Here is a 22693-nt window from a genome sequence, read left to right as displayed (position 1 = left end):
CAGGAGTCTGGGCCACTTCAGCAAGATGGCAAAGATGAAACTCCAGGAGCAGGAGGACAGAAAGATGTGGAAGCAGTGACAGAGGCCCAGCCTTTAGAAGGAAATGCCGAGACGGAACCTTTAGGAACAGAAGCCAGGCATCAGCCTTTGAGGACAGCCGGCGAGAGGGACTCCCCTGGAGCCGTAGGAGACACCGAGACTCCACAGACTGCCAGAGAGATGAAACCTCTAAGAAGAGCTGGAAAAATCCCACCTCTGGAAGCAGGTAGAGAGTCACAACCTCCAGCAAAGCCCCAACTCCTAGACACCGTTCCCACGGAGACTGAAGCTCCAGAAATATTGGAAGGACATCAGCCTGTTGAAACAGCCGAGGAACATCAACTTCAAGAAACACTGGGGAGGGATGAGCAATCCCAACTTCTAGAAACAATGTCCAAAGGGAAAGGATTTCTGGAAATATCGGAAGGAAGTCAGCTTGTGGAAGCAGCTGTAAAGAACGATTTGATTCCTAAAACTCCTGAAGGCCTGGTAAACATGGAGCAGATTCAACCTGAAGGAATAGTCGGAAGCGTGGAGCGTCCAGCAGGAACTCTGGAAACAGGGACAAACATGGCAATGGTCAGGAAAGTTCACACCAAAAAGGTGGACCACAACATTGAAGGTAAGAGATGCTGTTAGAGATTCAGGATGTTTAGATGGGCTTCATAAGAGGTCATCCTGGGGCGGGGGGCGGGGGTGGGGGGTGGGGGGGAAGGATGTGGCTTCTACATACACTGAAGTATCTATTACAGGTGGTCGAAGTTCGTTTGACCCAAGTCAAAAAGGTTTCCATATCTGGAAAACAGGCGTTTGGCTTTCCAGCAAACTTTTCTAAAGCACATTCTGTGTCCAGATTTTTAACCTAGAGTTTCATCATTGGAGAGAACCGAATATTGAAGCCAACATGTTAAAATTTCTGGACTTTCCCATGATTACTGTTCATCAGGTCCCATGTGAGGTGTGAGGTTCCAAGGGAAATATGAATAGATGGTTAGTGGAGGAATTGACCTCCTAAGGAAAGAACACACAAATAATGGATCTTACAGTGTAATTTTTATCTTCGCCAGTTTTATCCTTAGAAAATTACTCTGCCCTTGTCCTCCTATACGCTTTTTACCTTTAAGAGAATACTAGAGGAAATGTATTGTTTGGGCATATGGTGTTTTTTAAGTGTATCTTACCAGAGAAAAATAAATGGTGCCTATATTGGAGTTATTATAAAAAATAACATTTCTTCTGGGGCATGATTTACATTTTGGCTAATGTTAGCTTCACACTATAAGTGAAGCATTTATCCCTCCGTTGCTTAATTATTTCATTTATTAGCACAGTGGTTTTTGTGCTTAATCATACGCGAGGCACTAGGGTTCAGAAGGAGTAAGAGATTGCTCCTGTTCTCAAGGGGGTCACCGTCTAGTGGGAAGAAGGCAGAATTTAAACAGATTACCACAATCTATTGAGATAAGCACTTTGATGAAGATATGTAGAAGCACTCTGGGAGCAACAAGGGAGAAACAAGAAATAGCAGATATTTGTTAGACCAGGGCTGGCAAAGTCAAGCTTTGGGGCCTAGGATAATGAGAGGGAGTGAAGTGAGCGGCACATGGAAGGTCACGCGGAGCTCACAGGGACTTTGGTCAATAGGAACATGGTCTCTATCGAAGAGGCAGCTGCTTCTTGGCTCCACCCATGAGCATGGGGCCAGTGTTGTCCAAACCGACTTCTTAGGGAAATAGATTGGTATGTGCAGTGTCCAGATTCAGAAGTGTTGTTATTGGCATTCAGAGGATCTGAGAGAACCAGGGTGATCACCTTTCTTGAAACCACCAAAAAAATGTATTGTTTAGACCTAAAGAGTAGGAGCTGTCCCCAGCCATAGCTAGTGTAGCAGTGGTTGAGTGTCGGCCTGGGCACTGAAGGGTTCAGGGTTATATTCCCTATTGGGGCATGTGCAGGAGGCAACCAATCGATGTATCTCTCTCACATCGATGTTTCTCTCTTTCCCTCCTTCTCTTCCATTCTTTCTAAAAAATGAATGGAAAAAATATTCTTGGGTGAGGATTAACAACAACAAAAATCTGTCCCCATTGGCAACCAGCTGTGTGTACTTTATTGTTAATGCTCAATAAGCATCTCTTAATATCTCCTGTGGTTACTTTTCCAGGTGAGACAGGCGAAGAGGTTGGAACAGAGATGGAGAAAGTAAGTGAAAGAGCTGAAACAAAAGGAGAAGAAACAGGAGGAGCTGTGGATCTTCCAGCAGCCACCTAGATAGGTATGGTGATGGAAGGGTGAATGGACACAGTGTCATCACAGAGGACAGAAAGACGTAGGGAAGCTTGTGGTTACAGATCTCACCTTAATGACACTAGCCAGAGCCAATAACAACTAGGGTTTATGATCAGTAAAGAGTTTGAGGGTGTTCATTGTGGCAATGGGTCAATTCAGTTTAGAAAATGAGACCCTAAAATGAAAATATAAACCTTTAGGTATTGGTGGCTGGAGGAGGGAGTTAGCAAGTTTTAGGGAGCTCAGGATAATAAAGTCACAGAGTTATAATTACTGTGGAATAAGAATGAACAACAAAATGATGCAAACTATACCTAGGATGTCTTTCCTACAACAGAAAGGCTGGTAAAAACCTTAGAAAGTATGTCATCTCATTACCTTCTCTTCTAGAGTCTATCTACTACTGTAGAGCCTTATTCATCATGTTGTGTTAAAAATGTTAACAAAATCCTTGTCAAAGGAATTCAAACTGGTGCTGCTGCGAGATGAGGCGTTTTCACAGCGAAAGGCTACACATCTTCCATGTGCCATTTTGAATCAAGTGTAGATTTTACATTCATGTGAGGTATTTCATTTGATCTTACCCTTTGATTGACATGAAAGGTGTTCTAAATTAACTGAATTTTTAAAAATATATTTTATTGATTTTTTACAGGGAGGAAGGGAGAGGGATAGAGAGTTAGAAACATCGATGAGAGAGAAACATCGATCAGCTGCCTCCTGCATACCCCCTACTGGGGATGTGCCCGCAACCAAGGTACATGCCCTTGACCGGAATCGAACCTGGGACCCTTCAGTCCGCAGGCCGACGCTCTATCCACTGAGCCAAACCGGTTAGGGCAATTAATTGACTTTTTAAAGTATTTCAGCCCTAGCCGGTTTGGCTCAAGCTCAGTAACAAGCTATTTGGTGTAGTTCCAAAAAGAGCAATATTTTTAGGTCAGAAAGTTATATAAATTGGAACTGTTATAAAAATATTTCAAGCTACATTTTGTAATGCAAAGATGTTTTTCATGACCAAAAGTTATTTTTATATAGATATCTAGTAAGTAGAAAATATCAAAGCTTAGTGTAAAATATGAATGATCACCTTAAAAAGTGGAATTATAGTTTTATCAAGTACCGAAATAGTAGGATTCATTTACATAACAGGCATAAAGGGATTTTATGCCTATTAAGTAAATGTGGATTTTTTCAATATGTAACAGTTAGAGATCTGTTCAGAACTCATGCTTGAAAGAACTCTTTCTCAAAAACATTATTATATAGTTGTAATGTACAAGTTTTCAAATGTTTTAGTAATCCCATTATTTTCCATTAATGACTAAAATCATTCTCAGAAAAATTTGGAACTTTGTATAAATTTATGGTACTTTTTATACTTTTGTCTTTGGTCTTTAATGTAGTTACTAACACCTTTTTAGAAACTATTCTTATTCTTTTAGATAATATTAAGTTTTTAATTCAAAACTTATAAAGAAAATGAAAATGTTCTATAATATTTGACTAGTTCAAAGTTGAAGTATTCCATATAAGTAATCTGTTAATTTTTTTAAAAATATATTTTTATTGATTTCTTACAGAGAGGAAGAGAGAGGGATAGAGAGTGAGAAACATCAATGAGAGAGAAACATTGATCAGCTGCCTCCTGCACACTCCCCACTGGGGATGTGCCTGCAACCAAGGTACATGCCCTTGACCAGAATCGAACCTGAGACCCTTGAGTCCACAGGCCGACGCTCTATCCACTGAGCCAAACTGGTCAGGGCAATCTGTTAATTTTTAAAAACAAAATTAAGGTAATGAATGTCTATAGTAAAACTCAATACAGAAAGGTATAAAATGGGCAGTGAACTTCTCCCTCCCACATCCCTTAGTCCTTCTACAAAGAGGTAATAAAGTTTCTTGTGTATACTTCCATAAGGTCATGTCTATGCCAGGCTATATGTATATGCTAAAATATAAGTGTATATTTACATATCCACATCGTAAAACACAAATGACAATTTACATAGCCCTTGCGTTGTGAGAAGCGCTTGTAAAACCACTGATCTATCCTTTCCTATGTTAGATTGTTTCTCTTTTGCCAAAGACAGATAGACTTAGCATAGCAAAGTGCATTCTGGTCCTAAGTCCCCAGACTCTGACAAGAGATGATCAATTTTGCCCCCAGATTAAAAATGTACAAGTTGGACAGAAGGCTTGAGCTGTTCATAATGAATGAATAGAACAACTATCATCAGGGCTGGATTTTCTAATCCTGGGTGCTGTATAGCCACTTTGTAGCCCAGTTTGTGTTATACCAAGATAATTTTAGTATTTTCTATTCCTGACTGGAGGGAAACGGTGAGCAAATGATTTGCCAGCGAGCAGCCCCAGTAGGGAGAGAACCTTTGCATTTACCAGCAGAGGGTGCAATTGCAAACCGGGGAACTCTCCCGCCCAGACTCCAACACTGTCGACAGGAAGTGCTCTGTATCTTGCCTCCTGGGGGACCCACAGGATAGGAGCATGTGGTCTACCTGTGACCTTGTTGCTTTTCTCATTTAGACTTTGGAGTCAGAGCTCCTAGAATAGCTAATAGCCTTTGAACAGTCAAAACACCCACATCGCTTTTAACAAACACTTTATTGCACACTTGCTTTTGGATTATGAATGGCTTTTAAAGGAAAATGGCTTTTTCCACATTTAACTAAAGAGTGTTGGATGGTCATGGTCCAATAATCCTAGTAGGATTTACACCTGTGCTCATTTGGAAACTGCAATAGCTTGTTAGAGCATCTAATATTATAAGCATCTCAATTTTATAAAGGTAATGTGGTGACCCAGTTAATTCTGAATTGTTCCACAAAAGCCACCATAAAGCCATTCATGTAGCCCACACACATCTGTACGGTAAAAGGAGAATGATCCTCTTCTCTTTGTTTCCTCACACCAAACAGCAAGGCATGGCTATGTCTGAATAGTTGAAAGCATTTACTTACAGGATGTCATTGAATCTAACACTTCATCAGCTCCTCTCCCCCCCAGAGCTTATCAAGTTAATGAGCATCTGGTTATAATTTCAAGGTTTTAATCGCAGAAACAGAATCAGTGTAATTTCAGAGAGCAGCTGACAGGTGTGTAATTTCTCTTTTCAGGTCTTGTTACTACCAACTAAAGTTAGGGAACTACGTGGTGGTATTAATTCACACAGAGTAAAATTGGAGGCCTTTGGCTTTATTTCAGAAATACCACTCGGCTAACTTATTGGACAATATTTGGGATATTGCAAGCTAACAATATCATGATTTCTGTGCCTAATAAAAGAAGTCTCCAAACATCAAATCCAGGCTTTAATAACTTTTGAAAGTAGAAGAAGGGCCAGTCCATATTCTATTAATCTAAATTGCCCTTTCAGCTTAATAATGTGCTACTGACATGAATAAACATGCTACACTATCACCTGTTGAGCACAGAGATCTGGAAGCCTCAACAGTTTCTAGGATAAGAGTTCTGAGAAGCCACTTATGGATACTAATTTTGGTTTGACATCTGCCTTGTTTTTTTTTTCTTTGTAGAATATAGATAGTTGTCAAATTTTTCTTAATAAAATAAAAGTAACTGTAGCAACATATCATTCATACTATTATCTACATTTATGAAAAAGTTATGGATATTATATTGAATTGACTTATGCAACCCTGATTCCAAACACTTAAAAAATATTAATCAGTGACAAGAAAAGAGGCTTCTATGGTAGCTGCACTGTGTGGCTTTGGGTTGGGAGGGAGTGTCAGCCCCAGTACATCACTGGTCAGGGCACAAACCTGGGTTTCCGGTTCAATCCCCAGTTGGGGTGAGTATGTGAGGAAACTGATCGATGTTTCTCTCTCACATTGATGTTTCTCTCTCTCTCTGTCTCCCTCCCTTCCTCTTTCTCAGCATGTCCTTGAGTGAGGATTAAAAAATAATAAAACAACTTTTTAAAAAAGTTTATCATTGTAAATATCTACCCCTGAATGTTTGATAGAGTTTACCTATATACTTTTTATCATTTATTTAATGATAACACACTTCAAAGAGATTGCTCTCTGAATGTTTGAAAGGCTAACGTAAGTGTTCCTTTTCACCAACCCAGCCACTAACAAGCCAACAGCTTGGGTACCAGCACTTTATTTCCAGCTCTTTAACTCGAGGGTTTGAATTTGAAGTCATGACCTATCCATAGTATGCCCCTTAGGCCCAGCCTAGACAGAGGATCTGATTTCCTGGCTCTATTATTTTATTTTATTTTTTTAATCAAAGAAAACACCAAGCCCAATTTTATAGGTAAACTCTATAAAAAAAAAAATAGAGTTTACCTATAAAATTGGGCCTGGTGTTTTCTTTGAAAAAAATATTTAAACTACTGATTCCATTTCTTTCATGGTAAAAGGAACATTCATATTTTCTAGTTTTTTCTTCAGTCAGTTTTTCTTCAGTCATTTACATTGTAGAATTTGTGCACTTCATCTAAATTTTCATATCTGTAGGCATCTTTTTCATCTCTTCTGGCTATATTCAAGTGCCCCTTTTCATCTAAGATTGCTTATTTAGGATTCTTCTTTTTTTAAGTCAGTCTTGCTCAGAGGTTGATCAATTTTGGGAAAAGTGAGGAAAATGGGCTGAGAATGGCTTATGCTGGGCGTCGAAAGTATTGGTGGTTGTCCTTTTTTAAACCCTGAGTACACATGAATAGCTTCTTTGATAAGTATGAAATAGTTAATAATAAACAGGGTTTGATGGGTAACTTAATTCCAGGTGTTATCCTCAACAAATTTCATCACCTGTCAATATTTTTCTAAGCACATTTTGTTGGGGGAGATGTTTGTCACTTATTGATTTTCCTGTCTTTATGTTTTTAGGAGATTCCATTTAACTATGAGCAACACTTTTTGTTGTTGTTGTTCATCCTCACATGAGGATATTTTTTCCCCCCATTGCTTTTCAGAGACAGTGAAGGGGGTGGGGAAGGGGGAGAAAGAGAAACATTGATGTGAGAGAGAGACATATCAACTGGTTGCCTCCTGCACGTACCCCCAACTGGGGGTGGGGAGCAAACCAGCAACCCAGGTATGTGCCCTTGACCAGGAATTGTACCCACCACCCTTGGTGAGCGGGCTGATGCTCTAACCACTTAGGAACATGGGTCAGGGGAATGAGCAACATTTTTTCAATGGAAGGGGAAACCGTTCACTTAAGGCTCTACCACAGACTGCATTACTGAAGTCCCTAACAAAAAGACTTAAATGTTATAGGGCATTTTTACAGAGTGTACCAATATTCTCCTCCTCCCCACTGTGCAGTTTCCCTGATTACTAACATCCTTCATTAGTGTGGTACATTTGTTACAATGGATGACGTCTCTGGTTTATATTAGGCTTCACTCTTGGGGTTGTGCATTCCGTGGTTCTTGACAATTGCATAATGACACGTATCCACCATTACAGTATCATACAGAATAGTTTCCCTGCCTTAACAACTCCTGTGCTCCACCTATGCATCCCTCACCTACCATGCCCCCCAAATCCTTGGCAACCACTAATCTTTTTTATTTTTTGGCCTTTTCCAGAATGTCATACAGTTGGGATCATGCTGAATGTAGCCTTTTCAGACGAAGTCAGAAATAAGTTTTGAGAAAAAAATAGTTGGCATTTTAACTTCATGGTCCCATATCTTTAATCAGGTAATGTGCTCTAATGTACAAATTAAACTGTTAAAAAAAAAAAATAAGAGAACAGAATCACACCATGGAAAATCTGCATGTCTACTTTATTTCCATTAGAAAAATATTAGCTATATAGAATTTTGGTCCACTTTCTTCTCCTTTATGTCTACCATTCAAACTTAAATTTTTAATTTTACTCAAGTAAAAGCAGAATCATATATCTGACATGAGAATTGACTATTTCACAACATTAAATTAAAAGGATTTAACTGAATTAGCTATACTCTTTTTTTCTCACTTATGAGTGTGCATAAATGAAATTTATATCACTAACCGGATTCATCACCTCATTTTCAATTCATGTTCAATTGCCCTTATTATATGGTATTTCCATAATACTTCAGATATTTTAGTCAGTCTTATACTTTCCAACATCGATTGTAAAAATTAAGATGTTAATTCACAAAAATTATTAGAATTCCAGACTCAATAACCTCGGGCCCACTTATAGTCATGCTGATGTGAGAGGGCCTTGGACAGCTACGGCTTCAATCTCAACACGGCCTCCCTGTGAGGAAAAGGAAGGAGCAATGTGAAGGTCATTGTTTACGAATTAGGAGAGTGCCATAATGCCTACTAAAAACATATAGCAATACAGCATTTTTAACATTAAACTTTTTGTTGTTAAATATGGTTTTATTGATTGTGTTGTGTTCATGTGTGGCCTTAATTTTTAACTTTCTGAATTTTTAAGACTAATTTTTTAATTTTCTTAAGTTTCTTAATCTCCCCCATCCCCTATGCATGTAATACTGAGTGTTTCCTTTTAGACCTTAAGTCCCTGGAAAGCTGGAACTGCTGCTTCTTTTAAAGGAGTTTCCTGTTACAGTGCTTAGTTTGTTCTCTTCAGAAAGCAGTGTAGAAATTTAAAATTGTGTACATTAGACAGCTTAAGGTGTACTTACTCTAGGCAAAGCAGCAACCTGGTAAGCAGCTCTCGCGGGAAAATGGCTCTTGAAATCTAAATGTAACAGAATTGCGTTTTAGCTCTCAGATGCTGTATTGGTACCCAGCCCTGCAGAACCTGAGCTCTGGGAAGCGCTTCACAGCCTTCTTGGTTCTTAGATACGTGCGACACCAGACAAAGGAGCTCACACTCGTGTTTGTTTGGTAAAATATTTTGCCATATGAGTCCTATGCGATATTCTAGTACTTTTTAAAATGTCTTAGTTTTCGGGGGGAAAAGTGAAAATACTCACTTTGATCTTATTTGATGTGAAGGGGGTTGTTTTTAAAGTTATAAAACAATTATCTAAATGGGGAAGAGCTGCCCATCCCCAGCGATTCTGGCAGGCACCGAGTCTGTAACTTCGGTTTACTCCAGCCATTTCTTCAGCACAGAGTACGCAATGATGCTTTTCCCAAGTTACACCTTAGTCTCATCTCACCAGTTGGTAGGGACACCCATTTTCTCCATGAAGACAACAATGTTAATAGATAGATAACATTTACTAAGTGTGTACAACACACTGGCATCTGTTCTAATGTGTTTACATGTTGTATTGACTCTCTTAGGCATTCCAACAGCCCTATTAGGTTTTATCCCTATTTTATATCTGGGAAGCCAACGCACAGAAATGTTCAGTCACTAAACAGCGGATGATTCTGAGAGCCAAGAGAGAGACGGTGGCTAGCCCGTATCATAGCGATAATAAATACAATCTATGTTCAAAAATCATTAGGAGGGCTTAAAAAGCCTGATAAGGGCGTAACAAAATTAAGCTTTAGGAAAATGGATTTATAGGCCTGTAGTATATTATTCTAGGGAATAGAATATAAATAAATGTCTTGGATTTTCTCATGGAGGCACACTATATGTGTCCAATCAGACTATCCGTTCTTTTAGGACAAGATCTATGACCATTTTTTTTAGCATCTCCTCTCTTAATTCATAATGCACACTCATTGAAGCTTATACATTCATTTCTATTTAAAATGGAAAATGGCAATAAAGCCGAATTACTTACACTGTTTGTAGATATCATTGACAGTACTGAAGTCATTTATGTCAGCCAGCAAAACAGTTGTTTTGACCACTAGAAGATACATACATTGTCATTAGGGTTAGCTTTTTGGTCTAATCCAAAACATTACTTAAAAAACAGTGCATAGTTCTATGACTGTCTTGATCAAAATGGGACTGAAATTAAAACTATTTTAATAAGCAACAAAGATATGGCATGACATGTTACGGGATGTCATGTGTTCTCCAAAGAGAGCAAAGAAATACCCAACAGAAACGGGAGTAATACCAAGTTGCTCACCATTACTGAAGTCGCAGCCTGCAGCTTTCAGGATTTCACCTATGTTGGTAAGAGCCTGTGAAGCAAGGCAAGAAGGCCTAAGGCATGGATGTTACATTAAAGCTGTAATTCCATCCAATCAATCATCTTTTGCTAATACTTCCTTAAATAGCTTATGTTGCAGAAAAATGTCCCCCTTTTAGGAAATTATACTCTTTCTAGGCCACCTCTAAATAAATCTAAAATAAATCACACTAGATCCATACAACTAAATTAATATGAAAAGGTCAACACATAAAGAGTTACATGATGAAATAAAACCAAGATGCAGAATAGCATGCACAATAAGTCATAAGTGTGTGTGTGTGTGTGTGTGTGTGTGTACATTTATGCTAGAGTAGGCAATGGCTGTCCGTGGAAGGACATACTAGTATAAAGAACAGTAATGAGCCCTAACCGGTTTGGCTCAGTGGATAGAGCATCAGCCTGCGGACTGAAGGGTTCCAAGTTCGATTCCGGTCAAGGGCATGTACCTTGGTTGCAGGCACATCCCCAGTAGGGGGTGTGCAGGAGGCAGCTGATCGATGTTTCTCTCTCATCGATGTTTCTAACTCTCTATCCCTCTCCCTTCCTCTCTGTAAAAAAAAAAATCAATAAAATATATTTAAAAAAAAAGAACAGTAATGAAGGAAACTGGGGAGAGGGGGGACTAAGGGTGGGATATATCTTTTCACTGCATATGCTTTTTATAGCTTTTAAATTTTTTGCCTTATGTATTACCTATTTAGATTAATTATTTTTTAAAGAACAAAAAATATCATCAAATATTACAATGTGACTAGTAAAGTAGAGAGGAAGAATGAATTGACAAAATAATAAGGACAAAGGTGGAAAATTGATGTTTTTCCAAAGGCCAGAGTGCCAAACATATATAATTTACTAATACTTATTGATTTTTTGAGAAAGAGGGAAAAGAACTCTTCAAAATCAAATATTACTTTAAAAGAAAACATGTTTTAATGCCTGTTAGCTCATACTTATGGTATCAAAGTGATAGAGCATAGGAACCTCAGAAATTATTTCTGTTTTAGCTTACTGAACTTCACACATTCTAGCACTGAGGAAGCGACTTTTTATTCACAAAAGGAGATCATGGTTCATCCCATTTCAGGCAGATCATTCAATTGGAGGAAGGTCAAGAAGAGATTCCCTTATAAGAATTATTTAACTGCCCAGCCAGTGTGGCTCAGTGGTTGAACATCAACCTATGAACCAGGAGGCTTTGGTTTGATTCCAGGTTGGGGTACATGCCTAGGGTTGTGGGCTCGATCCCCAGTGGGAGGCATGCAGGAGGCAGCTGTCAATGATGATTCTCTTTCAGCATTGGTGTTTCTATTCTCTCTCCCTCTCCCTCTCCCTTCCTTCCTGAAATCGATAAAACTATATTTTTAAAAAATTAAAAAGGCAGACCAGTTTAGGAAGCTTTTTAAAAAAATAATTATTTAACTGGATCTTTATGGATATTACAAATGACTCAGTGAATGCATTAAATTATAACTTAATTCCACTTATTGGATTAAACTGTATTCCCCAGTATTACTTAGAAAACATACTGCATGTAATCTTTGATATTTTTCTCTTACTAACAAATGCTGACTTTTGCTTCTGTGGTAGTGAGGTTGTTTATGTGCGTCAGTGGCCCTGATAAAAAAAATTTCCCAATCCTTATGGAAGTGGCAAGGTGCTATCTGATTTCAATAATTCAGGGGCTCCCACCCCCAGTTTTATTAAAATATAATTGACTTATAACATTGTACTAGTTGTAGGTGTATAACATGATAATTTGATAGAAGTATTATTGTGAAATGATTACCATAATAAGTTTAGTTAACAGCCAATAATTCAGATTTAAAGTCACTTTGGAAGGAATAATCTTTTTGTTTGTATATTTGTTTTACTGGTTGGTTGTTAAATGATTCATTAAATTTCCAACTTTTGCCCTGACCGGGTAGCTCAATACGATAAGGTTGCAAGTTCGATCCCTGGTCAGGGCACATACAAGAATCAACGAATAGCCGAAACCGGTTTGGCTCAGTGGATAGAGCATCTGCCTGCGGACTGAAAGGTCCCAGGTTCGATTCCGGTCAAGGGCATGTACCTGGGTTGCGGTCACATCCCCGGTAGGAGATGTGCAGGAGGCAGCTGATCGATGTTTCTCTCTCATCGATGTTTCTAACTCTCTATCCCTCTCCCTTCCTCTCTGTAAAAAAATCAATAAAAAATATATTAAAAAAAAACAAAAAAAAAAAAAAAAAAAAAAAAAAAAAGAATCAACGAATAAATGCATAAACAAGTGGAACAGCAAATAGATGTTTGTCTGTCTCTCTCTCTCTCTCTCTCTCTTTCTCTCCACCTCCCTCTCCCTCTCCCCCCCTTTCTCTTTCTAAAATCAATTTTTAAAAATTAATTTTTCGCCTTTTCTACTGACATGCAATTGTCTTAAATCAATCAGTAAGTAATTTAAAAAGCATTTATCTGGTAATTTATCTAAAACAAATCAGCCAAGTGGGTTTTTAATACTCCTCAAAATTAAAAAGTAATAGGGAAGAAAACATCAAATGTGGAAAATGACCTACTTGTTTAGCTTCTTCTTTCACCCCTCCTGGCACAAGCTGTCCACTGGAAGGGTCCAGGCCCAGCTGTCCTGAGATGTAAAGGGTCCTGTCGACTAACACAGCTTGACTGCAGTGAACAGATAGATGAAATAGAAACAGAAAATGCAGGGCTGAAAGATTTCTTTGTTAGGACACAAGCACAAAATGTAAAATTAAAAAACTGATCATCAACTTTATTAAAATTGAAACCTTTTGCTTACTGAAAAATGTCATCAGGAAAACGAAAACACGAGTCACACCGAGAAAATATTTGTAAAACATATACCTTAAAAAGGACTTGTCTCCAGAATATATAAACTCTTATAATAATAATATGAAGGCAAATAACCCAATAAAAAATGGGCAAATGAAGTATAAGCAGTTTATGTTCAGTTTTCATTGTTGCTACATATGGAGATATACCAGTTTTTCATGGATAAGAATTAAGGAAAATTTACCATGCCATCGTATTTATGCAGAGTCTCGTTTAAATGGAAATATATTTTAAAAATACAATGAAAAAGAAAAGAAAAAGAAAGTAGGATAAAACTTGTGTGTCCTCTGATCTTGCTCAAAAGACTGAGTATGCAGAGATACAATGCTTTTTCTTGCTGGCAAGGTTCTTGCTAATAGAAGCCAGAGCCAACAAAGCTGGAGAAGCCTCTATGTCTGCCCAGCCAGGAAGTATCTGGACAGTGGGCACTGTTTTGCTAAGAAGGTGGCTTAATTTGAAAAAGGCTAGAACCTTCCCTAAATCTGTTTTCACCCCAACACAAAAGCCTTGTTTTACAAAATCTTGTAAGCAAGATTAATGATATGATAGGAGAGATTCACCCCAACACAAAAGCCTTATTTTACAAAATCTTGTAAGCACGATTAGTGATATGATAGGAGAGGCCTTGGTGAAGCTCTCTGAACTCTGGATGGTTCATGACCGGGAGCGGAACAATGAAGGCCTCTTTCGGTGACATTCTTCTTCCTGTTGTCTCTCAAGTCAAGGCTTTAAAGGAATTTTTATGTGAAAGTAATGCTGTTTTCTTTCAGCATGTACCCGAATGGAATTCTGATGCTTCTTAGTGAAGCTAGTTCTCTTTTTTGTCCTTTCAGAGCATGCTGATGCCATCAAGAATTGTTTTGCGAACCCATCTTAGAAACGGGAAAGACCATAGAGATCAAACAGTGAAACGTGGCTTGTCATGAAAACCGCTGGAGCGCCTGGTAACACGGCTGGTTTTGCTGCTTTGGTGAAGGAAGGAGCTCCCTAGGTCGCTGTGAATCATTGCTTTTACATTAGCATCAAGAAGTCTTTCCAGTGTCTTAAGAGCCACACTTTATTTGAATCACTGTCCTGTTAAGAGCTTCTCTAAAAAAAAAAAGGGGGGGGGGAGAATATAAAGTTGTTTTCTATTGCAGATAAATTCATTGATTCTCCAAAGAACAAACCTCATTGCTCTGTGGAATTTGGAGGCCACTCGCCGCTTGTAAAACTTGGTGAATCAGGGAGTCCAGAACGGTTGTAGCTGTCTACGGGATTGTTACGGCCACCGGGGTGTTAAAAACCATTCTGCTCACTGCTCCAGCTCTTTAAGAGAAACAATAGCACCCTTCTAACTGATGTTGATTTTTGTGGAATTAATTTTAATTTTCTTTTAATTCTAATATTCCTCCTAGCCTAAGCATCCTTTCTAAATTGGGAGAGTTTACTCTGTTTAAAATAATGTATTCATTCATATACTTAGTTATTTCTGTTATCTTATTCTTAGCTTTTCCATGTCTTATTCTTTGATTCCCCCCTTTTCTGACTTCTGAAGTATTGATTGAGTTTTTCTTATTTCCTAAAATTCTGGTTTGGCAATAACGTATTTTTTCTAATTTAGTCATTACTCTTGCATTGTTACATACATATTTGACTTAAATTCTCACGTTTATCCAGCTTCCTCCGAGTAGCACGAGGACTTAGAACTCCAACTCAGCTCTCCTCTCCTGTTAGTTCTATGATTTTAGTTCTTCCGCGTTTCCACTTAACCTCTTCCCAAGCCCCTAGCCCCCAACTTCATATATTTTTAGTTTCTTTACAGTCAGGCGTATTTAGATTTACTTACATGATTCTTTTTTGCACACACTCCTTACTGAGGTATATTTTGTGTGTGTGTGTGTCTTTTTTTTTTTCAGCAGGGGCTTGTTTAGTTTTTTTTTCACTTTGAAGCGTTCTCCATGGTCCTCTGCCTTGGTCATTGCTGACGTGGTGTTTGCTGTCAGTGATGTCTTGCCTTTCTAGGTAGTCTGTTCCCTCCCTGTTTGATGTTAAGGGTTTCTCTCTGCCTTTGATGTGTTCTGCATACAGTATAACACAAGGTCCCAGGACATGCAGCAACCTTTCTTACTGCTTTGCCAGGCTAGTGGAGTTTGCTAGTCCTCTTTCACCGCTTCTCACTGTAGCCCTTCCTTGGCTGTCGAGGGGTCTCTTCCCAGTACCTCAAACTTACACCCCCAGGACATGGTCTTCTAAAGTAGGAATTTAGGACCCCAGCTCCTAGGGCCTGTATCTAGGTCTCAAATCCCCATGGACTTCATATTTCAGCTCATTTATTTTGGCTCTGATTCGATTTCTCTGTTTGTTCCTGGCACCTGGGAATCTCCCCTTTTCAGATTCACCATTTAAAATGTGTTTAACAGGAGGAGAAAGGGCCTTGAAAACAAGAGTTCTTTTCTTTCTTTCTTTCTTTTTTAAGAGTTATTTTCTAGTGGAATCAAAGACTTCTGGGACAAGGAGATTTCCAGAGTGCTATTGTAAGTGTTAGTTGAAGTGTATAATATGTCCACAGCTCTAACTTCTTACTGATTGCTTGTCTGCTTAGCCCAGGGATTTCAAGGGCTCTTTCTCATATATGCATAGCCCACGTGGAGTGGCACTGAGCTCTCGTTTCCTGTTGAACTTGAGGAGTCTGTCGAAACCTGTGATCATCTCAGGCATGTCCAGATTATATCGGACTAACTACTCTAGAAAGAGTACGCGATGCTTCTGTAAACTAATCTTTCTATAGAAAAAGTCTGCCATGATCTAAGGCAGCGGTTCTCCCAGGGCGTTCCTGAATCCTCAGAAGCCACATTACCTGGGATCATACAGTGCACACTGTTCCCATGCCATTGGTTAGATATCTTCTTCATCATGATTCTTAAGTTAAAGTTTGAGAAAATGTTTGAACTCAGGGTGGTCCAGTGATGGGTACTTTCAATAAATAGGTGAAGTATGAAAAAAAAGTGGGCAAATGATTTGAACAGATAAAAGAAGACATATGAAGAGCTAGGGAGTTCTGCATATGAAAGATACCCAACATATTAGCTATTTACAGAAATGTAAACCAGAACCACAATAAGACACCACCACACACAATAGGACATGATTGACAGTTAAGTATTGGTGAGGATGTGGGGCTCCTGGAACCCTCATACATTTTTGATGGGAATGCAAACATTTCAGACACTTTGGAAAATAGTTTGGCAGTTGCTTAAAATTTTAACATACAACCCAGCAATTTCTTTCCCAGGCAAGAAAAATTAAAAGTCTAAAGACTTTACATGAATATTAAGAACATCATTATTCTTGACAGCAAAAATTTAAAAAAATTTTAAAACACCCACAGATAGATTCAACTAAAGGCTATATATTATTTGATTCTATTTATATGAAATTCTAGAAAAGATAAAGGAATAGCAGCAGAAATTAGACTATTGGCTGCCTGGGGCCATAGGAACAAGGGAATTTTTCTTTTGAGGGCGGGTGTGGGGGAAGAGGAGGGAAATGTTCTAAAACTTTTTTTTCTTTATACTTTTAAATATAAAATTTATAATTTTTTAAACAAGAGAACATTCACATGGTTCAAACATCCAGAAAATATACAAAGAATCACAGTGTAAAGTCTCTCTTCTATCCTTATCCTCTATCTTTTCAGTTCCCAGCCCTACAGATAACCATTGCTCTTCTCTATACATTCTCCCAAAGTTTCCTCATGCACATATGAAGAAAAATGAATATAAATTTTCTCTCCCCATTTACACTACACCTGGTATGCTTCATTCACTCCACAGTATATCGTGATTTTCCCATACATATACAGGGTGTCCCCCAAAAATGTATACACACTTTAACAACTGGTAGCTCAGTTCAGAAAATGAAATGTATTTTAATAAACACTGCCTTTATAATTATTCAAAGTGTGTGTATACATTTTGGGGGGACAACTCTATGTGTAGACTGCTTCCTCATTCTTTTGACAGTGGCACATTTCATTGCCTGGATCTACTTTAACTATTCACATTGATTCCAATATTTTGCTACTATAAACACTACGTTGAAAACCAGCTCACACACACACACACACACACACACACACACACACACACGTTTTTCCTGAGCAAAACTAAGCCTTTCTGTCTTCTGAGCCCCAGAGGTCCTCTGGTGGAGCCTTTCTTATACCAGGCACAGGGGGATAGTTAGTTCTGTTCTTATCCTAACTCCCGGGTGTGCCCGACTGTAAACTTGAAGGCAGGGGCAGTGCCTTCTTATGTCTCTGGCTGTGCAGGGCCTAGGTGATTCCTTACACATAGCAGGAACATGGTAACTTCTTGATGTTTTGCTCTCTAACCACTTGGCAGCTTCAACAACTTAGACTTTCACTAAAGTATCTTTTTTGGAGGACCTACTGGCTTTTAGTGTGGGTTGTGGAGAACTGAAGAGGTTAACTTTAAATTTGGTAACAGGATTTAGAAAGTCTGGGAATTCTTCTCCACCATCTGGCTTCACCCTAGCCCACACATAGGTAACTACTGAGTTTGTTAATGTGTCAGCTTTTCTCGGGTTGAACAGTACTGTCAGCTAGCACTGTCTCTATTAACTGTTCTGTGCAGAATGAGGCTACCCTCGGCCCTTTGCAAAGTACCTTTAACCCTTTCCATATCTGAAATGTAGTTTAAGCCCATACGCATTATCATTAAAATATTTTTTCCACCATAAAAAGGAACTCATTTATTCTCAGAAAATCTAAAATACGCCCTGGACTTCTGAGATGATCAGAGCTACGTGAGTTATCTCTTATGAGTTAGTAGAGGTTGTTCACAAACATAACTGGATAGCTGATGCGTCCTGGGCATAAGAATCCTACCTGTAGACAAGTCATTAGGCTCCAGAAAATGTACAAGCATGTTGTTCTACAACCAGGTCAAAGGGTAATAACACTGTTCAAAAACATCCTAGTAATAATTCTCACATCATCATCTGTGCCACCTGGACCATCACTTCAACATTATGACTATTTGGATGGTGTGCCAGCAAAAGGGAAAGCAATGCAATAGCAACGTGGTGTGGCAATCTCTCAAGGTTCTGACCTGAAGTATCCCTGAAATGTGCTGACTGATTAGCTAATTAGTGACAACACCCCATCCATCCCAATGCCAGGGACTGAAAGTTCAACACATCTGAATTCCTCCTGGAGAGGGCCCAGAATTTTCAAAAAGTGCACTCCATGCACCAAAACTCTTGTTTCCAAATGGTTATAAAACGTGTCCAATTCACTTTATCAGGATATAAATCGTTAGTTGGAATTTTTTTTCTCCATAAAATATTGAAAACTCGTACCATTTCAAGTGGCCTTGTATCATCTTTGGATACAGAAAAGCACAAGACGCACAATGTCCTGAAAAGTCCCCACACAATGGAGCTCTGGTTGATGGCTTTTCCCTCGTCCTACTTGCATATTCTCATGAAGATTCCTCTTTTTTGTTGCAGCTTTACAGATAGTTGAGCCCGCCTTTGAGTCAACCAGGGATATTACTCTCATGCTTTCTTTCTTGAACAAAGTACATACTGGAAGAAGGTGTACGCTCCAGGCTTTATAATCCCCTTTCCCTTTTTAAAAAAAAAAATGTTTGTGTTGATTTCAGAGAGAGGGACAGGGCGAGAGAGATAGAAACATCAATGATGAGAGAGAATTACTGATCGACTGGGGATCAAGGAGGAAATCTGGGCATATGCCTGGACTAGGAATTGAACCGTGACCTCCTGGCTCATGGGTTGACATTCAACCACTGAGTCACATCAGCCGGGCTATAACCCCTTTGTTTTTGTTAAGGGTCACGGAAGTAAAACCATTGGGTGATTGAGGGAGAAGGATCAGGGCAGAAGGAAAAAGATGACTGATTTTTACTTTTATTGTAATACTCCCTTAACTATTCTTAATGTCTTCTCAAATTACTATAATTCTCTTCTTAAAAGAGATCTGATCTGTGTCAAGAGAAAAGATATTTGTGATGTGCTAAACAAACCTGTGGAGGTGAATCAGCAGCATGACTGACTTAGCCATTGTTGCCAGTCACCTCCAGACAAGTATAAAAAAAAAAAAAGAGGGAGAGAGATCTGATCATGTTACTTCCTCTTCAAAAACATGTGATGGCTCCTCACTGCATACCAAATAAAGTTTATACTCTTTAGTTTATCATTGGAAACCATCACAATCCAGACTTGGCTAAAAGCTAATTTTTAGCAAGAAGCAAAACAAAAATTCAAAGTCTAACTCCTAACCAGTGTTTCCCAAAGTTCAAGTGTAAGTCATACATAAACACCGAGTCACAGCAAGGAAATGATTCCTTTTCGATTCTCTTTCTTCATCTGAAAAATGAGGCTGTGAAGTACCTGTGCACATAAAGCACTTAGAACAGTGCCTAGTGCTGAGTAAGCATCAGTAAGCGTTAGCAATTAGGACGTCAGTCCTCTGATTACATGGAGAAACAACATCCCTTTCAGAAATCAAGCTAAAGAAACCTATCACCTTTACCAAAGAGAGAGCAGGCCTTGGGTTCTGAGCCCACTGCAGGATCTAGCTGGAATTTAATAACATTGTTGGTTTACTCGAGTTTATTTTTTACTGTTGCCCTCTATTGGGGCGTTTTCTACTTAGAGTACGGTTGTAAAGTTTCCTTTGTAAATTAAGTGAGCCATCTCAATGAAAAGTGTTAAGTCAATTATAATATAGGTGGTACACAGATTTGGCAAATGAATAAAAAAAAGAGTAAAAATGGTACTTGGATCACTAAAACTTCCTCCGCAAACCTTTACGCCATATATTCTTCTACCTCTGTGCCTCAAGTCATGTCCTTTATCTGGACTGGCTTCCCCTCAAGTCATTTCCTTTATCTGGACTGGCTTCCCCCCATGACTTCCTGTTGACGTCTTTAACAGAGTACACGTGACCCTTGAACAATGTGAGGATGGGGCACCCACTCCACAACAGCGGAAAATCACGTATAACTTCTGACTTCCCAAAACCTTAACTACTAATACCGGTAGCCTACTATTGACCGAAAGAGGCCTTACAGATGATTGACACATATTTTGTATATGTACTATAAACCGTATTCTTACAATAAAGTAAGCTAGATAAAAGAAAATGTTATTAGGAAAATGCATTTACAGTATTGAAAAAAAAGCTGTGCATAAGTGGACTCCCACCCACCGGTCAACCCATATTGTTCAGGGGTCAACTATAATTTAAAAATCAAACTTTACAACAGTATTGTAATGGCAAACCCAACCTTCAAAACCCAACTCAAAGACTACCTCCCACGAGGAGTCTTCCTAAATCTTTTTCTTCCTAAAGGTTAGCATCAATTTTTTTTCTTTTCCTCTTTTGCCACCCCGACTCCCCTCCTCCTGTACCCCTCACTGCCTTTGCATTTTACTTCTAACCCTATGAGAACAGTTAGTGCTCTGCCACACAGAAGTGCTATTTTTCATGACTGTGGAATACAAAAGGGAGCTAGGACTGTTCAAAACAAGCTGTCACTTTCATTCACAGACTGATCTTGGACAAGTTCACTTCAAGCTTCAGTTTTCTTTTTGTAGAATGGGGATGGGACTCAGAGAAGAAGGTGGTTGTAATGGTGCCTGCCACACAACATACTCAATTAAAATGTTTCTTTTTTGATTTTTACACATTTTTGTATCCCTTGAAATGCTTGGCAGATGGTGGGTACTCAATACATGTCTGTCAAAGTTCAAGTGTTCCCGCTGCAGAAGTTTACAAGCTGTAGTTAGTTCTTTTAACATTGAACCGACACTATGGACTATTTTAAGGAGAAATGGTTACAGAATATACTTTAGTGAAGAATTAAAAATAGCAAAAATTATATTAGGAAAATAAAAGTCTACAAGAATGCATATAAGATCCAGTAGTTTAAAGGTTAGACATTTTAAGAAAATAAAGTCTCTTATAAAAGGAATCGACTTTTCTATTTAGCAGCGCTTCTGACAAGTGGAAATAAACATGCACAGTACAGACTTTCTAACCAGTATGTGTATTTACCTAGAACACGTGGGCAACCTTAGAAACAATCTTAGTCATGATTTGCATTTGACTTTACTAGTGGGAAGTAAGTATGAGTAAATGAATTCAAAACATCACAAAGCATGTGTATAGGTGCTCTAAAAACTAGTATCTTAGGTAAATGTGCAGGGATTTGCTAAGCATCTGTGCATAGGATTTACTCCTTCGAGTTAAGAGAGGGTTAGCCAAACATTATGCTAAATCAGCGATTTTCAACCAGTGTGCGCAATAATTTTCAGAACACCCAATACTGGACTATTTAGTCAGGGGCACTGACCTCTTTTCCCTTAGACTGTCAAATAACAGAAAGGACAACAGCCAACACAACAATATCTGTCCAGAGTTAATGAATCAAAACGATACCTAATTTTTTTTTTTTTTGGCCAGATTGGCAAAAGTATATTTTTTGGTGTGCCACAGAATTTTAGTAATTAGTTTATGTGCGCCATGAAATGAAAAAGGTTGAAAATGCCGGTGCTAAGTGAAAGATGTTACCAAGGACTCCATATTGTAGGATTCCATTTACTACAGGAAATGTCCAGAACAGGCAAATCTAGAGAGACCCACAGCGGATTAGCGGTTGCCAGGGGCTGAGGGAAGAGGTGAATGGGAGTGACTGCTAGTGGGTACAGGGTATCTTTTCTAGGTGATAAAATGTTCTGAGATCACATAGTGGCGATGGCTACACTTTTTTGCGAGTACAGTAAAAATCACTGAATTGTACAAAGGGATGGATTTTGGGTGTATGTGAATTTTAGCTCCCCAAAGCTGTGAAAGAAAGAAAGAAAGAAAGAAAGAAAGAAAGAAAGAAAGAAAGAAAGAAAGGAAGAAAAGTTCGAAAACAGACCACTTCCAACCAGAGTCACTTTCTGGCTGGCTGGCTGCTAGCGAGGCACCCCACGTCTGGACGAAGTCCCGGGGAGCGCAGGCTCCCCCTCCCATTGTGCTCCTAACTCACTGTGGGTCTCCGGGTGCGTTGCCCCCTTTCCCTGTTTAGGTTTCCTCGTGTGTTGGATGAGGTTGCGGATGAACCCCGAGGTCCTCCCCAGCTCGGATCCCGGGGGGCTCAGTCCCGTACCCCCGATCCCGCACGCCTGGGGTCCGGCCCGCTCCACACGTTGAGTTACCTGTAGGGACCAATGGCCGCTGGGGCTTTCGTGGTGCTGATCACCTTTCTGATTAAGGACGACATGGCTAACTCTTTTCTCTTCAGGCCCCTCGGAGAGAACAATCCCGTGCACTCGCCCGTTCGCGTCTCACCGCACCGGACGAACCAGCCCCAGGCAATGCCTGCAGAAACGCTCCGCCCCGGCGGGTTCGCACGGCATTCTGGGAGTTGTA

The 22693-nt window shown here is 39.2% G+C and overlaps 2 protein-coding genes across 2 annotated transcripts in view; one reads left to right on the top strand and one right to left on the bottom strand.

Moving 5' to 3' along the window:
- ERICH5 (glutamate rich 5) overlaps positions 1–14322 on the top strand; it is a 14844-nt gene extending 522 nt beyond the window's left edge. Inside the window, exons 2-4 of the mRNA XM_014446526.2 lie at positions 4–661; positions 2204–2314; positions 14082–14322. Coding sequence (XP_014302012.1) covers positions 4–661; positions 2204–2310 — 765 coding nt within the window. The 3' untranslated portion in view covers positions 2311–2314; positions 14082–14322. The remainder of the gene's footprint in view (positions 1–3; positions 662–2203; positions 2315–14081) is intronic.
- Positions 8103–22665, bottom strand: RIDA (reactive intermediate imine deaminase A homolog). Its single transcript, XM_006104150.3, has 6 exons — positions 22480–22665; positions 12957–13062; positions 10342–10396; positions 10045–10113; positions 8983–9038; positions 8103–8585 (listed from the first exon to the last, which is right to left on the bottom strand). Exons 1-6 carry the CDS (start codon positions 22542–22544, stop codon positions 8529–8531), a joined length of 408 nt encoding a protein of 135 aa, XP_006104212.1. The 5' UTR covers positions 22545–22665; the 3' UTR covers positions 8103–8528.
- Between the last annotated feature and the right edge of the window lie 28 nt (positions 22666–22693).

The sequence above is a fragment of the Myotis lucifugus genome, unplaced genomic scaffold (genome assembly GCF_000147115.1).
Source record: "Myotis lucifugus unplaced genomic scaffold, Myoluc2.0 scaffold_548, whole genome shotgun sequence".
Taxonomy (NCBI): Eukaryota; Metazoa; Chordata; class Mammalia; order Chiroptera; family Vespertilionidae; genus Myotis; species Myotis lucifugus.
The sequence above is the reverse complement of the archived record's forward strand: the minus strand, read 5'-3'. Positions and strand labels throughout refer to the sequence as shown.

Coding starts and splice junctions, on each gene's coding strand:
- RIDA (XM_006104150.3), bottom strand. CDS start 22,544: ATGTCGTCCTTAATCAGAAAGGTGATCAGCACCACGAAAGCCCCAGCG. Junction 13,063..22,479: donor GCGGCCATTGGTCCCTACAG/GTAACTCAACGT, acceptor TGTTCACTGCAG/TCAAGCTGTGTTAGTCGACA. Junction 9,039..10,044: donor CAATGATATCTACAAACAGT/GTAAGTAATTCG, acceptor TGTTACATTTAG/ATTTCAAGAGCCATTTTCCC.